Source organism: Monodon monoceros, unplaced genomic scaffold (assembly GCF_005190385.1).
Source record: "Monodon monoceros isolate NGI ecotype Baffin Bay Population unplaced genomic scaffold, NGI_Narwhal_1 Super_Scaffold_1, whole genome shotgun sequence".
NCBI lineage: Eukaryota > Metazoa > Chordata > Mammalia > Artiodactyla > Monodontidae > Monodon > Monodon monoceros.
The window spans coordinates 61,611,500-61,629,090 of NW_021703765.1; the positions used below are offsets into that span (position 1 = coordinate 61,611,500).

Genomic DNA, 17,591 nt, shown 5'->3' on the forward strand with positions numbered 1-17,591 from the left:
CTCCCACTCTTCGCAAGGAAAAAAAATATCTTAAATAAATAAAAGTCACAGGGTGATATTTACTGTTTAGGAATTTAAAAGGGTGGCGCATCCCAGCACTTGACCAGCACATCTGGTTGTGGTCTCGTGAGTGTCCGTCCTCGAAGCTGCTCACGGTCAGTTCATTTGGTTTCAAAAGGAGCTCGGATTTTGCAGAAGACTAACAAGAAAAGTGTTAAGAGTCTTTGTTGGTGTCAGCTACAAAAATACAAAAGTCATCATGGACCACTGGTAAAAACACTTCGATGCCACCACAGAGACGGCACAAAACCAAAGTGCTCAGAGCAGAGGAGCAGTAACTGTGCCCAGAACACACAAAAGCTCTAAATATAAGTTGAGTGTATACAAAGGAATTTTAGGAGGTTCCTCAGCGTCAGGAAGCATCTTTTGGAGAAGCAGCTGGGCCACAGGCTGAAGCTTGGGGAGGAGGCCCGGCTGAGGAGCCGCTGGCTCAGGTGGGGTCTCAGGGATTTGTACTCACGTCTCAGGGAAGGTGCTGGCTGGGCCTTCACGGGGCACTGAGGACCAGGCCCAGGGCCCAGCTTGGGAGGCGGCAGAGTGCCTGCAGTGGAGGTCTGCGCTGTGCCAAGCACTTCCCTTGGCAACTTGAGATGCATTCAGGCCCGCTGGTCACCCTCGTGGACGACCCGGCAGGCAGCACACTCCCCACGATCCAGGCTGCAGGTCCAGGCAGAGATGGTGTCAAAGGGAAGCCCAGGTGAGTGGCTGGGGGTCAGGGGAGGGCCACCCACCAACTGGCAGCCAGTCCCTCTCTGTCCCCAGCCAGCTCACGCTTGTGGCCATAGGACTAACCTCGTCTGAAGGAGTTTGGGAGCTGGCCTGTACCCTCCTCTCTTCCCCCCGCCCTCAGCCCTCTCTCTGACCCTCAGCACTGGGGTCCCAGGAGTCTCATGACCCGGTGACCACACTGATGGCCCCCAGACGCCCAGTGGCAGGCTGGGCCCACTGGCCAGAGCCAGGTAGAACACTGAAAACGAAAACCGTTGTGGGAATGCCTTTTGGCCTCCATTCTCTGCAAAGCGGCCAGAACCCGTGGGTGGTGCCCACTCCGTGCATAGGCACAGTAAGTCGGAACTTGAACCTGTGGCAGAAACGTAGGACTCGGGAGGCTGGCTGCTGGGCCTTGCCTGTGTCGGCCCACAGGACAGAACCAGGGAGGCACGGGGACCTGTTGAGCAAACCAAACATCTTCACTGCAAAGTTTAAACCTGTCTTCCAACTGTAACCTTTTGCACAATTTTAAAACTATCTGGCAAATGTTAAATTTGGAAGCTTAGCCTGCTCTGGCCTCTTTCAAATATGCAAAAAATAATTCTTTTTTTTCAAGTACATCAGAGTAGAAAAGGAAACCCGATTTCCCTTGGTCCAGCGCGTTCCACTCTTAACTCCATGGACCAGCCGCCCAGTGCCTGACCTGGAGCCCCCATGGGCCTGGGCCTGCACACTGGCCCAAGACCGTCTCTGCTAACGACTCGTTCACTCGCCTGTGAGATAAGGAAGCTACTGGCTTAAATAAACATGTTACATTAGACACATTTCTCTATAGCTTATCTAAAATGTTATTACTGGTGGCCTCTGTTTTTGAACAAGGCTAAAAAACACCCTTCGTGCATAGATTCATAGATTTCTGAGAGATTCCTAAGTAAGCAGTGCCCTCACAGCTCATCTGCAAGAAGAATAACCAACGTTGTTCCGCGAATTGGGGAGAAGTTACCATACCTTCTCTCCAAACAAGAGGGGAACCTGGCTCTCCGAAGAGACCTCCCTGTGGGCTTTAGGGCTTCGGTCTGGTTTTCTATCAAACACGAAGGAGCACAGCCAAACTATCTTAAAGGCATTGGTTAAAGAAGGTGTTAGCTGGATGGATAAGTCACCAGTTGGTTAGGTCTTTTCTCTACATCTTGAGAAATTAGAAAAAGGGCATTGAAACTTTTCAGAAATTACCGTGTTATTGAAGAAGACACAGATTGGAGGGACGCCTTACCCAGGGGATTGGCCTGGAGAGGCCGCCTGTGAGGCTCGAGTTCAAGAAACACTGCCATCAGATGTGCCTATGTTTCCATTACTTTTACCGTCTCTTTCACAAAATCGTATTCAAAAGTTTTCACTTTACTCCCAACCATTGTCTTTGATCATGTGAGCAAGCTCAATGATAAATTTTCCTTCTTTATATTTCTGACTGCTCTCAAAGGCGTGTTCCTTGAAAAGAGAGAGACAAGGTTTCAGGACAGAATCGGTTTTGTTTTTCAACTTCATTTTACACTTTGCAAAGAAAATAACTGCAGTATCATGTCTCCCCAGACGCCCCTTGCGCCGTGTGGTCCAGGGCAGGGGAGGGGTGGCTATCTGGGTGACCAGCCCTCAGGAGCAGGGCAGGTCTGGCCTGGACTCGCAGAGTGATGGTGAAACTTGTCGGGAACTATTGATTCAAGTTTGTTACTGAGCACCGACCACGTGCAGGGCAGTTTGGGAAGGGAAGCCAAGCAAAGGCCTCCTTCCCGGGACTCCAGGTACAGGGGAGTGAAGTCCTCAGGGTCACAGATGGTGGACAGGGGAAGGCCCTTCTCAGGGGCGAGGGATGCAGTGGCTCAGACACAGCCCCCCCGTGCTGGAGTCTGGGGGTGGGTGGTGTGTGGGACAGGACCAGGGCACGGGGCGCAGGCGGGTCCTGGGGGTGGGCCCCGAGGGGTCTGCTGTGAGCACAACTGCAGGGTCATGTCCAGTCCCCCACCTCCCACCTGGCTGGTGACCATCCCTCCCTCCCCCAGTCTATGGACTCTAAAAGATGTGGTTTTAAAACGTGTTCCTTGACTGGCAGCACCTATCCTGCTTCCTGGCATGTTTTGTTTCCACTGGGAACGTGTTCTTTATTACAGCGGACCCGCGGTCACTCACGTATTTCCACCCGAGTGTGGTCTTGCAGTTCTCACAGTAGATGTCCGCCACGGCATGCAGGCCAGTGAGAAGGACCCGCTCCTCCGCAGGGCCGCAGCCCACGTTCACCCTGTGGGGAGGAGGCGCTGGGACCCTCATGGGGCCCCGGGCCCACAGTTCCGCCCCCACCAGCTGTTCCCAGGACACAGGGTGTCCTTCCTGACTCCCCCCACCTTTGAACAACTTCTTGCCTCCCCCGAGAATTCAGGATGGGACAGGCTGTGGGGAGGGGTCCACAGTCCTGCTGTCTCGGTGGAAATCAAGATCTACCCTAGTGGGAAACAAACCACACCCAGCCTGGGAAAAAAGCATCTGCTTTTCTGAGCCCTCGATGGCAGCGAGCACTGGCAGGCTCTCAGGAGCAGCACGCGGGGCCTGGTGGCAGACACGGCACTGGCAAGGCCAAGGCAGCGGTACTCACACTGAGTTGAAGAGGTAGGCTCGTCCCTGACTTCCCTGAAAGGACTGCAAAGAAGAAAGAGGGGTTAAAGGCTTTGTCGTGGTCAGATGGAAGCGACGCCATTCATCACCAGCTGGAACGCAAGGCCACGTCGGGGCGGCTCCACCCAGAGGGCCAGGCTTGATTATTTTAAAGAACAGCTTACTACTGGCTTTGGGGTCCTTTGAAAGAAGCACCTCAAATTCCTTTTCGACACTAACAACCCACTCCCCCCACCGTGTGGCCAGAGCAGTGCCTGAGCTACACGGCCGATCTGGAGGCCCCGGAGCAGCTCTCCCTCCGAAGCTGGTGCTGAGGGGCTGCCCTTCCACTGAAACTTCTGAATGGCCACAGAAGCAGTGATGGCACAGACACCACCTTATCTGATGGCTTTCCCTTAAGATGATGGACCCAGGACTTCCCTGGTGGTCCAGTGGTTAGGACTCTGCACTTCCACTACACGGGGCACAGGTTCCATCCCTGGTCAGGGAACTAAGATCCTGCAAGCCGCACGTGTGTCCCCCCCCAAAAAAAGGACCCTGTCACTTCCTTATCACAAGTACAGAGATGATGTTCTAACTGCCTGAAACAAGAGGCCTAAGCATGGATTCCAGAAACTTCTTGATGACTTTGTTTTCAAAGGAGCAGAAGGCTCCTGCCCAGGGAGGCAGACTTAGAGGATGGGTGGGGGTCGTGACCCACAAGCACGGGGAGGGAGGACAATCACTGTCTCCCGAGGGATTGTTTTAAATGTTCCCAAGTGGTTGGTTATAAACAGGACAAACTGCTAGTCAAGAGTTCAAGGCAATGAGGCAGGTCCTGCCCTCTTCACCCCCAGGGGGCTGCTCGTGGCCCCCACAGCACCGTGGCCCTGGCAGAGCTTCCCTCCCAGGCTCTTTCCTGAAAGATCCAATTGCCCCCAAGGCAGCCTCTTCTCTTCTTAACCATTCTGAGTTTTAAAATTTTCTTAATTCCCTTATTATGAAACTATTTCCACAGATTTTCCAGGCTTCCTTTGTACTGTCCACGTCCTCTGGCTTTACATGAATTTAACTGCTCTTACAAGTCACTGGCTCATCTTACTATGGGATCTTCAGAGGCCCGTGGCCTGGCCCCCAAAACCCACCACTCGGCCAAGACCACGATGTAGCTGCCCTCACTCACACACACAATTTCCCTCAGTGCCATCCACAGGGCTCCAGACATTCTGGGCCCAGCAAACCCAGGAGGCCATGGGGTGGTTCAGTATTTGTCTACACTTAGGCTCAGTGATCATGGCTGAGGACAGCCTACTGAGTTCTTGACCAGACACTTGCCTTGGAGATCAGCTCATCGTGATTGGCCAGGTGGGCCCTGCAGTGGACACAACTGTACGTTCGGTGGCAGTTTGGCAGATACGCTTGGAAAGTTTTGGACCTTGTCATCTTCACCATCTCTGCTGGGCACTCCTGGCTCAGCTCAGGGCTGGCACGGGAGGAGCTGCAGCTCTGCTGGGCTCTCTGACAGAAGAAACACTGGAACATGCACGCAAGAGCCGTTGTTGTTCGGAGGGCGTGTGGCTCTGTCCACACAGCCGGGGTGAGAGAAAAACACCACAACCTGTCAACAAGTCAACACAGAGCAGAGGGTCACAGAGAGAATGAAACACAAAAAGTGTGTTTAGGAAGCCTGTTGTGAAGAAGGGACGTGCAGGCCTAGACGTTAAAGATCTAATACTTCAATAGTAATATGAGTACATAAAACACTAATAGCTAATCATGGCTTAGCCATTCTAAATTTAGTTGGAAGTGGCAGGTGAACTAGTTTTACACATAAATAATTTGAGAAAACTTGCCCAAATACATCTTATATTGTGTGGCTTCAGAAAACGGGAAACAGCAGCCAACACGACTCCCATCTGAGTGAGGCCAGCAGCACTGCATACATCTTGTCCCAAACAATGGAACTGGCGACTCAAAGCACCATGACATTTATGAATACGTGTGTGATGGATCCAGTATTAATCTCTGAGAAATTACGTGTCAGTCCAGAAGTAAACCCTCACATATAAAGTCAAGTGATTTTCAACAAGGGTGTCACAACCATTCAATGTGGAAAGAACAGTCTTTTCAACAAATGGTGTGGGAAAACAAGATATTGACATGTGAAAGAATGAAGTTGGACCCCTGCCTCACACCATATACAAAAATGCACTCAAAATGGATCAAGGAACTAAATGTAAAAACTATAAGACCCTTAGAAGAAAATGTAGGGAATAATCTTCATGATGTTGGATTTGGCAGTGACTTCTTGGATCTGACAGCAAAAGCACAGAAGTGTGTGGATTTACAGAAGGTAAAGTGAGAGGAAAATGGGGCAGAGGCACTATGTGAGGAGATGAGGAGGCGATTCCAGAACTGAAGAAAGACACCAATCCACAGACAAGTCCAACAATCCCAAGCAAGATAAATAAAAAAGCCACAGCTGATCACATAACAGTGAAACTGCAGAACATCAAAGAAAAAAGAAAAACAGTCTTAGAAGCATCCAGAAAGGAAGGGAAAATTACCTTTCAACAGCAACTTCCCAAGTAAAACAGTGGAACCCAGAAGGCAGTAGGGGAAGGTACCTGTAAAGTCCTGAAAGATAATAACTGCTTTCCCAGAATTCTACATGCAGTGAAAATATCTTTCAAGAATTCAGGAAATGGGGGCTTCCCTGGTGGTGCAGTGGTTAAGAATCCGCCTGCCAACGCAGGGGACACGGGTTCAAGCCCTGGTCCGGGAAGATCCCACATGCCGCAGAGCAACTAGGCCCTTGCGCCACAACTACTGAGCCTGCGGTCTAGAGCCCGCGAGCCACAACTACTGAAGCCCATTCACCTAGAGTCCGTGCTCCGCAACAAGAGAAGCCACCTCAGTGAGAAGCCCACACGCTGGAATGAAGAGCGGCCCCTGCTTCACGCAACTAGAGAAAGCCTGCGCACAGCAACGAAGACCCAACACAGCCATAAATAAATAAATAGATAGATAGATAAATAAATAAATAAAAAGAATTCAGGAAATGACATTTGCAGACAACTAAAAAGTTTGACTTCTGCAAAATATCTCTAAAGGAAATCCAAGGATATGATTCAGACAGAAAAACAAAACAAAAAACCTCCACTAAAGTCTAAACTTCAGACTCTAAAAGAAGGCGGAATAGTGAGTAAAGAAAATGGTCAATGTGCAGGTGGGCAGAGCAGCAGCGTCTCACAGAACTTTGAAGAGATCCGCTCATGATATGTGAGCAGGAGAAGCCAGGGTGAAGGCTCAGACCAATGACTCCCAGAGTCTGGGTACTGTCCAAAAAAGAAGACCCACGTATGGATTAAATGTAGATTCTGGTACATTAAGGATAAATGTTGTAATTTCTGATGAAACTTCTGCAAGAACAAAGAGCAGGTGTATAACTTCCAAACCTGTAAAGGGAGGTGAGGAAGGGAGGAAAAACACCATGGGAAGAACAGGAAGCACAAAGACAGAAGGAAGATTTAAACCCAAATATTTCAATGCATATATTAAATATAAATGAACTAAATGTTAGAGTTGAAGGTTTCAACTAGACAGAAAACAAACTTTATCTAGATGTTACTTATGAGACACACACCTTAAACAAGGATGCAGAAAGGATAAAAAGATATGGCTAGAACCTGGGTGGTGGCAACACAGACCTATGAATCATAATTATTTGCTAACAGTATATTTGTTTTATGGATATCTTGTATGTATGTGATTCACACAAAGAAGTTAAAACAGAAAAATGCAAATCAAAACCACAATGAGATATCACCTCACACCTGTCAGAATGGCTATCATCAAAAAGAACACAAATAACAAATGTTGGTGAAGATGTGGAGAAAAGGGAGCCCTCCTACACTGTTGGTGGGAATGTAAATTGGTGCAGCCACTATTGCGAACAGTATGAAGGTTTCTTAAAAACTAAAAACAGAGCTACCATATGATCCAACAATCCCACTCCTGGGCAAATATCCGAAGAAAATCATACTTTGAAGAGATACATGCACCCCAATGTTCATTGCAGCACTATTTACAATAGACAAGACACAGAAGCAACCTAAGTGTCCATCGACAGATAAATGGATAAAGATGATGTGGTATATTTCTACAATGGAATATTACTCAGCCATAAAAAAGAATGAAATAATGCCACTTGCAGCAACATGGACTGACTTAGAGATGATCATACTAAGTGAAGTTAAGTCAGACAGAGAAAGATAACTATTATATGATACCACTTACAGGTACAATCTAAAAACTGATACAAATGAACTAATTTACAAAACAGAAGCAGACTCACAGACTTAGAAAACAAACTTATGGTTCCCAAAGGGGAAAGGTAGGGCAGGGGGTTGGGGGGGAGGGATAAATTAGGAGCTTGGGATTAATTTACACACATCACTATATATAAATAGATAACCAACAAGAACCTGCTGTATAGCACAGAGAACTCTACTAAATATTCTGTAATCTTTCCCATATAGGGAAAAATATCTGAAAAAGAATCAGTATATGTATATATGTATAACTGAATCACTCTGCTGTATACTTGAAACTAACACAACATTGTAGATCAACTATATTTCAATAAAAATTAACAAAAAGTAGAAGTTAAAGTAGCAAAAGGATAGAAAAAGATATTTAAATAATAAAGTAAAGGAACTTCCCTGGTGGTACAGTGGGTAAGACTCCGCACTCCCAATGCAGGGGGCCCGGGTTTGATTCCTGGTCAGGGAACTAGATCCTGCATGCCGCAACTAAGAAGCCCGCATGCCGCAACAAAGACCCAGCGCAGCCAAACTAAAAACAAATATTGAAAAATAATAATAAAGTAAAAACTATATTAAATATACTCATATTTTGCTTATATAGTAACATTTTAAAATTTTTTAAAATTATTTTTGGCTGTATTGGGTCTCTGTTGCTGCGCGCAGGCTTTCTCTAGTTGCCACGAGCAGCGGCTACTCTTCGTTGTGGTGCGTGGGCTTCTCACTGCAGTGGCTTCTCTTGTTGCAGAGCACAGGCTCTAGGTGTACAGGCTTCAGTAGTTGTGGCACACAGGCTTCAGTAGTTGTGGCATACGGGCTTAATTGCTCCAGGGTATGTGGGATCTTCTTGGACCAGGGATCGAACCCATGTCCCCTGCATCGGCAGGTGGATTCTTAACCACTGTGCCACCAGGGAAGTCCCTACACAGTAATATTTAATCGAAAAACTTTATGAGATAAAACAGCAGGGAGATAAACAGCAAGTGTAAATATTGTTACCTAATAACACAGTCTCAAAATATGTAAGTCAAAAATTGAAAAAACCTTGAGATAAATTTATAATCAAAATAGGACTAGTAATTGTAGTATATAAATAGTTTACATAGTAATTTATATATTTATAGTATATTTAGTATATATAAATACGTAGTATATATTTGTATAAAATATAGTATATATTTTACTGCATCTTTCACTAACTGGTAGAACAACACAAACGAGGGCAGATATACAGGATTTGCACATTGTGATGAAGAAACTGGAATTAAAATACATGTAGAAAACTGTATCTAAGAACCACAGACTCATTTACTGCACACATTTACAAAAGTTGACCACACAGCACATCTCAACAAATTCAAGGACTGAAACCACAGTATATTCTCTGATGACCACAATACAATTAAATTAGAAATCAATAATAAAGTATAACTAGAAAAATCCTCGGGCTTCCCTGGTGGCACAGTGGTTGAGAGTCCGCCTGCCGATGCAGGGGACGTGGGTTCGTGCCCCGGTCCGGGAAGATCCCACACGCCACGGAGCGGCTGGGCCCGTGAGCCATGGCCGCTGAGCCTGCGCGTCCGGAGCCTGTGCTCCGCAACGGGAGAGGCTACAACAGTGAGAGGCCCGTGTACCGCAAAAAAAAAAAAAAAAAAAAAAAAAAAGAAAAATCCTCATATGTTTATAATTTAGGAAATGTACTTCTATATACCCATGCGTCTAAGAATAATGGAAATTAGAAAATATTTTGAACTAAACAATAACAAAATAGGTACTTACCAGAACTTAAAGGGGAATGTAGACTCTTATTAGAAAATAAGCAGGTGGAATTAATGAGCTAAACACCCATCTTTAAGAAGTTTGAGAAGTAACAGGAAAAGAACCCCCAAAAAATATAAGGAGGGAAAGAAATAGGAAAAAAATATTGAAACAGAAAAGGAAAACTTGGATCCACTAGGGGGGATCGCCAAGGCAAATGTGCATTCTCGGAAAAGACTAATGACCTCTGACAGCAGAGCCAGCCATCAGAAATGCCTTCTGGGGGCAAGTCTCATGGGGAAGAGGTGCTGCGGTCAATTTAAGTCAATATATTGGAAAATGTAAACCACACAGATAAATTACTGGAAAACATTAAGTTAAAAATATGATTCAAGGGCTTCCCTGGTGGCGCAGTGGTTGAGAGTCCGCCTGCCGATGCGGGGGACACGGGTTCGCGCCCCAGTAAGATCCCACATGCCACGGAGCGGCTGGGCCCGTGAGCCATGGCTGCTGAGCCTGCGCTTCCGGAGCCTTTGCTCCACAACGGGCGAGGCCACAACAGTGAGAGGCCCGCATACCGCAAAAAAATAAAAATAAAAATAAAAAAATATATATGATTCAAGAAGAAATAGAAAACCTGAATAATCCTATAAACATCAAGGAAATCAAATCACTGGTAAAAAGTCTCCTCCCCCAATATGCACACATATCAATGCAAATCAAACACACCTACAGGCAAGGAGCTTCCCTGAAGAGTTCCACCATACTTCAAGGAAGAATTCATTCCAATCCAACACAAACTCTTTCAGGAAAGAGAAAGGGGAAGCACTCTCCAACCATCTGATGTAGCTTAAACTGACACCAAACCTGGGTCAGGGCAGTACAAGAATGGAATTCAGGGGAGTTCCCTGGTGACCTAGTGGTTGGGATTCTGGGCTTTCACTGCTGTAGCCCCGGTTCAACCCCTGGTCAGGGAACAGATCCTGAAAGACCCGCGGTGCAGGAAACAAAAAAAAAGGAATTCACTGTAAGTTTCTTCAAAGAAACCAAGATGCAAACATCCTAATATGACCAAACAGGGTCTAGCAGTATTTTAAAGGATGGTACAATATAATTAAGGTGATTTTATCACAGGAATGCAAGATCATTTAATTTCAGAAAAATTTACCACCAATTGTTCTGTTTATCTCAATAGATGCAAAAAAAAAAAGCATTCAACAAAAATTTAACATCCATTCACAATTTAAAAAACATTCCACACAAACTAAGATTGTAAGAGAACTTCCTTACCTTTTACGAGGCATCTACCAAACAAATAAAAAAATCCCAAAACCACTCACAGCAAACATCATGCTTAATGGTAAAACTTAGAAAACATTATCTTTGACATCAGGAATAAACCAGGATGCTCTCTACACTGCCACTTCCATTCAACGGTACCAGAAGTCCCAGCCAGCTGGTAAATCAAGAAAAGGCTTATAAGGGAAAACATACTCTCATACAACAGTGTAACAATAAAGTATCTAAGAGCACATTCAAAGACCGGAAGCACCTTTACAGAGAACATTAGAAAACTCTGAGGGGTATAATAAAAACCTAAAGCAATGGAGAGCTAAATCATGACCAGGACTGGAAGATACTGTAAATATATGAACCGTCCCCAAAGTAATTGTTAAATGCAATTCAAATCACAATCCAGGAGGGTGTATGTGTGTGTACAAATGAGCCAGGGAGTCAGCGAGACAAAGAGAGAGCTTTGAGTCTAGAACTTATCTTACAAGTGTCTGCAGGGGAGGGAAAGTTTTCCTTGACCCTCTTAGGGTCCCTGGCTGGGTCTGAAAATGAAACTAACAGAGTAACAGGAGCAGGAAGCTTTTATACCTTTTAGACAAGGAATCAATAAGTTTGTGAAGAACTGACGAGGCTGGAGGGGTTTGGGCTGGGGTGGTCCATGGTGAAGGAGTAACTAGGAAGACAAGACAAGGTTTGTTTATACAGATTTCTCGGCCCCAATTCCCTGCCTTCCCTCTTCCTGGTGCAGGGAGGGGGCCCTCTCAAAGGGGAGTTTCATGGCCGGGTTCAGGGAAGAAGGTCACTCTGACCACCCTGCTTCTGCTGTTTTCTCAAACTCCTTCAAGCTTAAGATACTCAGGAAGCCTAGGTGTCACACGTTGGGGTGGTGTGTCCTGAACTCCATCACGTCAGAGGCCAGAAGCAGCCAGAGGGAAGCTCGTGCTGCGCCGGAGCCGGCCTGGGAGCGGTCATTTCAGGGTCATTCAGACTCACCAAGGCTGGGGTATCCCGGCTCAGGACAGAAAAACCAGCCTTAGCAAGGACGGAAAGCGCTTGTTCTGACTGCAATGCTGACTGAACACATGTTGTCTGTTTCAGTATCTTCACCTGAGTTTTTCTCTTTGTATTTAAAGGACCCTTAAATGAATAAACTCCTCTCTTATCCCTGGTGGTTCAGGCCTTCAGAGTCCTGGGCCCTGTTAGTGGCAGAAGCAGGGCTCCCAGTGACCTGAACAGAGACTAAAGAAACGGCCTTCACTTAGCCCATCCTTTAGACAAATGACACCACTCTGACTCATAATTAGAAAGCAGGACACCCCTCGTTTCTAAATCAGAGTGGCCTCTGATGGGGCGACTCTTATTTAAAGGGGCAACTTAGGACGTCCCTGGCAGTCCAGAGGTTAGGACTCCGTCCCCCACTGCAGGGGGCCCGGGTTTAGTCCCTGGTTGGGGAACTAAGATCCCACAAATAAAATAAAGTGGCAACTTGCCAAGTGTTTCTGTTTCTTTGAATTTCTCCATGCCGTGAATGCCCCCCACATGCCGGGGGCCTACCTGAACGCCCCTTCCCTCGGAGCAGCCCCACTCTCGGGCTCCTGTCACCTTTGTGGAGCCTGGTCCATCCTCAGCACCCACAGTCACCCTTCAAAGGCTGGGTGTGCCTCCCACCCTGGCGTCCCGCCCTCTGTGTCCTGCCCTCCGCCCCTGTCACCGCCCTCCCAGGGGTCCTAGCGGAGCAGCGGCTCAACCTGGCTGGATCTCAGTCACAGAGAAGCATGTCGTGATTTAACTAGGCTTTCAGGCTGGATGTCCCCGAGGCAGGGAAATCCTGGCCAAGTTCTCCAGCCACCAGTACTCAGACGGGCTCTTCCAACCACACCTGCTGACAAGTCAGGACCCACCTTAGTACCTGAGGTGCAATGCATCACGTGCCTACTGCAGCCGCTGTGTCCCCGGGGTTTGGGGAGCAGCCACCACCCCACGAAGATGTTAGTGTGGGGTAAGTTCTTAGGCCAAAAACAACATTCTGGATTCCAGAAGTTTCTCTCCTAAAATAAGCATGGATATTTATTTTAAGACAGCGTAAATCAGGCCCATGTCCATATGGTGCTGTTACCACGCTTCCAAAGACAAACCCTGAGAACCAGCACCCAAGCAAGCAGCTGACACTCCTGGGAGGGCGTGGGCTCCCGGCCCTTCTCGTCCCCATACGGGTTCACTTGTCCTCCCAGCCCTGCCTCGCCCATCTGGCTGCGGGGAGGGACGGAGGCACAGGCGGGCAGGGAAGCGGGTCTCCCTGGGGCTGGTGCACAAGCTCCAGCGCTGGCAACAGTGGGGAAGAACACAGCTCAGAAGGCCAAGGTGCTGCCCACGCGCCTGTCCTATCCAGCAAGGAGAGAGCAGCCCATCCAGCACCATCACGAGGTGCCCAAGAGCCTTGTGGCCCAGGCTGCTGCTGGTCTATGAGAATCCCATGAATTAACAGCAGCCCTAAGACACGAGTGGTCTGATTAGTCCCACCATTCAGACAGGGAAACGGACACCCCGAGAGCTAGTAAGCAAGCTGTGCAGCTGGATTCAAAGCTGAGAATCTACACCCTGGACCCCTGTAAACATGTGTCTGTAGACACGTGAGCAGGTGTGAACATCACAAACGGATGCAAACCAAAGGCACACTGTACCTGTCTTACAACCTAGCAGGTTGGCAAAAATTTTAAAAAGTTGACAACCCCACTGGCGAAGGCACCTGGGACATCACTGCCATCTGGCAGCACCCACTGGCGCTCCTAGGCGCAGGCCCCAGGCCCAGGGTCCATCCCCGGCATTTCCCCCCAGGCTGCTTGGCCCCTGTGCAAAGTAACCCGGGAAAAGGCTGTTACAACATTGCCTGTAATAACTAGAGATTAGAAACCATCTCCCGTCTCACCAAGAGACTGGCCAAATGCACTGATGGACTTAACAGAACTGTTTCTAAGGTGGGGCCTCAGCCACTTCGTTCTCACCATCTACTTTTTTGTAACTTTTGATTTTGATACCAAGTGTAGGTACCGATCACAAACACACACACACACAGCACATGGGCCCACAGGCGTTGGGGGGGGGCACGGAAGGTGTCCATCAAAGAGCAACAGCACGTGTACAATTTGCTTTGGGCAGTACCAGCTTCCCTTTTCACACATGGACTTCCTACTTAAATTAGAGGGTGAAAAGTTTTTTTCCACGTCCCTGGAACCGCAGCCTTCCTGGACTCCTGGACCCGCTGGGAGGGGCAAGAAGACTCCTTCAGTTCTCCCGGCCGCCTCCTGTGCCCTCAGATGAAGCCCCCTCTGCCCTCATGCCCCACCAGCTGCCCCCACGTCCCCCCATAACCAGCCCCCTCATTCCCCCAGCGTGGCCTGCCTCCGCCTCCTCCCACAAGACTGCTGAGGAGGGCGCTGGCACTGAGCCTTTCTTTTCTAAGAACCTGTGATACATTCTTTTTAATTTCTCCCACTAACTAAGTTTCCCAGCTGTGGCCCTGGGATGCCTCCTAGCAGAGGTTGCCTTTTTCCTCGCTAAGAAGGGAAGATGCAGGCATGACAGAGAGAGGGCTGCCCTGTCTTCAGCTGGAAGTGGGAGGAAAGAGCCTGGGAATCTTATGCCATTTTATTAAGCACATGCTAATTGAAACATAATTAAGCATCCCTGTGTTGGGGAAGGGAAGGGAAAAAACAGAGAGGCAGAGAGAAGCCAGAATGGGGCCGGTGCTGGGGCTTTGGGGGCCATGTGGCTGCGGGAGTCAGGCTGCTGAGGGGGCTTGACCCAACCAAGCCACATACGCAGAGCCTGTGGGGCCTCAAGCTGAGCTGGTACCCAATCTGTAAAATGGGGGTGAATCGTGAGTCCCACAAAGGACCCAAGAATCACACCAGGTGTCAGGTTGCTGTTGCAGTAGCCTAGGGTTGGCAAGCTGTCTCAACGCCTCACAAACCCCATGGGGAACCCTGGTCCTGGTTCTCAGGCTTCCCAGGTATGAACTACGTGGCTTGGCTCCATCACCGGCGACAGGCTTTCAGCAGTGCCGGTGCCACTATCACGGGAGTGATGTCGCCGGCAGCTGACTGGACCTCATTCTCTCGACTTCTTTGCTGAATTCAACTCACACTGCCCTCCCCGGAACCCTCAGCCTCCAGTGACCTGGCGGTTCAGAACTTTCTCCATCCTCCCCTCAATCAACTCTCTGCTCACAATTCCCACTCCCTGCAGGTTTTGCTGATTAGCAGATCTAACTACTTTCTAAGAAGTTAAAAGCAAGTGACTTGCGAATAAAGTGTCAGAGATGAGAAGGTTTTAAAGCAGGGGACTTCTACTGCTTCTTCATATTTGAAACTATGTTCCACTCATCAGCCTACCAGGGAGAAAAAGACACTGCATGGAAAGTCCTTGCCGTCTGTACCCGCCACCCCCGCCCCTTGAGAGGATCCTGGCGGAACCTGGTGAAGGCAGGTAGGGGTCAAAGGCTCTCAACATAAAGAGCTTTATAAATTTTAGTGCTTCAAAAATGGAAAAAGTAATGTCTGGAGTTTAGTCAAAGGCATATACCTCTAACAGTTTTTAACTTTGGCAAACATACCATGGCAACATGGGATGGTAACACCGGGGATATGGAGTGCGGGGCACGTTGGGACTGTCTGTACTATCCTTGCAACTTTTGTGTAAATCTAAAGTTTCCAAAATAAAGAAGTTGATTTAAAATCAGAAAGACGGGGACTTCCCTGGTGCTGCAGTGGTTAAGAATCCACCTGCCAATGCAGAGGACACGGGTTTGAGCCCTGGTCCGGGAAGATCCCACATGCCATGGAGCAACTAAGCCCGTGCGCCACAACTACTGAGCCTGCGCTCTAGAGCCCAAGAGCCACAACTACTGAGCCCGTGTGCCACAACTACTGAAGCCTGAACACCTAGACCGTGCTCCGCAACAAGCCGCTGTGAGAAGCCCGCGCACCACAACAAAGAGTAGCCCCCACTTGCCACAGCTAGAGAAAGCCCGCGCGCAGCAACAAAGACCCAACGCAGCCAAAAATAAATAAAATTAAAAAAAAATAAAATCAGAAAAACGATTAATCAGATTGGTGATTAAGATCATTCAGTTACTTTTTAAAAGTGCCCACTACAGGCCAAGACTTGTGCTACAGCTGTGCTAAGATGGGGTCCCCCTGGTCCTGGCTGAGGGGCTCCCACACGCAGAAGACACTCTAGCCCCTGAGATGCAAGGGGAGGCAGCGGGAGGGGCTCCCAGAGCCTGAGTTAGCTCCCCTCAGACCAGATCCCACGGCGAGGGTCGGGGGGACACGGGCAGGATCGCAACACTCAACACCGGGATTAAGCACAGCTGCCGCGGAGGGGCAGGGGCTCAACCAACGTGTGTTCCATCTCGGAGCAGAGCGGAGGCCGCAGCAGGCACAGGTGCAGGGAGAGCAGCAGCTTGCTCAGGGACGCACCTGAAGGCCATCCCCGGAGGAAGGAGGCCTAGGTAGGAGTTCAGGAGATTGAGGGTTATGGGTGGAAAGAATAACATTCTTTGCAAGGAAACAACAGGTTGAGGTGTGTATATTTCATACAGAAGAAAAATGCAACTGCACAGAAGAATCTTGGGGTGGGGACGCCAACGTCGTCCACACCGTGGTCCATCTAAGACGGAACTGCAGCCCTTACCCACGCAGAACTTGACACGTAACCTGGACTCCCGGCGATGCCCGTTGGAGACCGGCCCCGCCCGGGAGAGGAGTCAGGCTCCTGCAGGCTCTGCGCCCGTGAAACTCAGTCGGTGCCACAAGTGGGGAACGAATGCGGAGCGAGGCATTTCGGCCTCGCCCTTCACGTGGGCAACTTGAAACGCCCCCCTTCCGTGAACACGCTGGGAGGCCCCTTTTGTCCTCATTTCCCTCCCCAGGCGCGACCTTTCTTTTAGGGGAAAAGCCTGTTACCGTCAGGCGGGCGGCTCCTCCCGAGCCTTCTCCAGGGCGGGGTGGGGAGGGGCGGGAGGAGGGAGAACCGGGGAAACGCTCCTGACCCGGAGTCGCGGACCGCGCCGAACGCAGGTGGTCTCGCCGCAGCGCGCCCCCCGCCCCACGGCCGACACCGCCCGGTGCGCCCGCCGGGCCCGCCCTACTCACCGCCGCCCGCCGGTCCGCGCCCCAGCCCGCAGCGCCCATCGGCCCGGCCTCGCTCAGCGCGGGCGCGGCTCTCCGGCGGCCCCGGCGCGGTCCGGGACGCGCTGCGGCCGTTGCCTCTCCGGCTGCGCGCGAGACATGCCCGCCGCCGCCGCCCCCAGGCCGCCTGCCCTTTGTTTTGAAGCCGCTGCCCCGCCGCGCCGCCGTTAACGGCCTGGGAGCGCGGCGCCGACCAATCAGCGCGCGCCCCTACCCCCGGACACGCCGCGCGCCCCGCCCCTCGCCCCGCCCCAACGGCGCGCCCCCGCCCCGCGCGCCCCCGCCCACAGCTCGGCCGGCTCGCCCTCAGCTGGGCAGGGCAGGGCGCACGTGCCGCGGGGGGGAGCGTCGCGCCCCCATTGGCCGGCCCGCCGAGCGCGGCCTCGGATCCCGCCAGTGAGAGTCGAGGGCAGCGGGGGCGGGGCCGAGAGGGGCGGGGATGGGGCGGGGCTAGGGCGGGGCGGGCCCAAAAAGAGGAGGGCGGCGCGCAGGCGCGGGTTGCCCAGAGCTGAGATCTCGGCCAGCGGTTTCTGGGGCGGTCGGAATCACGAGTCCGGGAAGCTGGCGGTCGTCTGCTCTTCCCGGCACACGTGGGTCGGCCGAGGCCACG

At 50.1% G+C, this 17,591-nt stretch overlaps 1 protein-coding gene across 4 annotated transcripts; it reads right to left on the reverse strand.

Annotated features, from left to right (window-relative positions):
* Window positions 1-89: 89 nt before the first annotated feature.
* Window positions 90-17,029, reverse strand: YPEL1 (yippee like 1). Of its 4 annotated transcripts, XR_003793745.1 has the most exons (7): window positions 16,946-17,029; window positions 4,750-5,032; window positions 3,416-3,459; window positions 2,956-3,064; window positions 2,045-2,259; window positions 1,142-1,228; window positions 90-717 (listed from the first exon to the last, which is right to left on the reverse strand). XR_003793745.1 is itself a non-coding variant. In XM_029224176.1 (5 exons), exons 2-5 carry the CDS (start codon window positions 4,954-4,956, stop codon window positions 2,170-2,172), a joined length of 450 nt encoding a protein of 149 aa, XP_029080009.1. In that variant the 5' UTR covers window positions 4,957-5,032; window positions 16,946-17,029; the 3' UTR covers window positions 90-2,169. The 4 variants fall into 4 exon arrangements, 2 of the variants coding, with proteins under 2 accessions (XP_029080009.1, XP_029080015.1); XR_003793744.1 differs by having other exon boundaries at window positions 1,142-2,259; XM_029224176.1 differs by having other exon boundaries at window positions 90-2,259.
* Window positions 17,030-17,591: the final 562 nt, after the last annotated feature.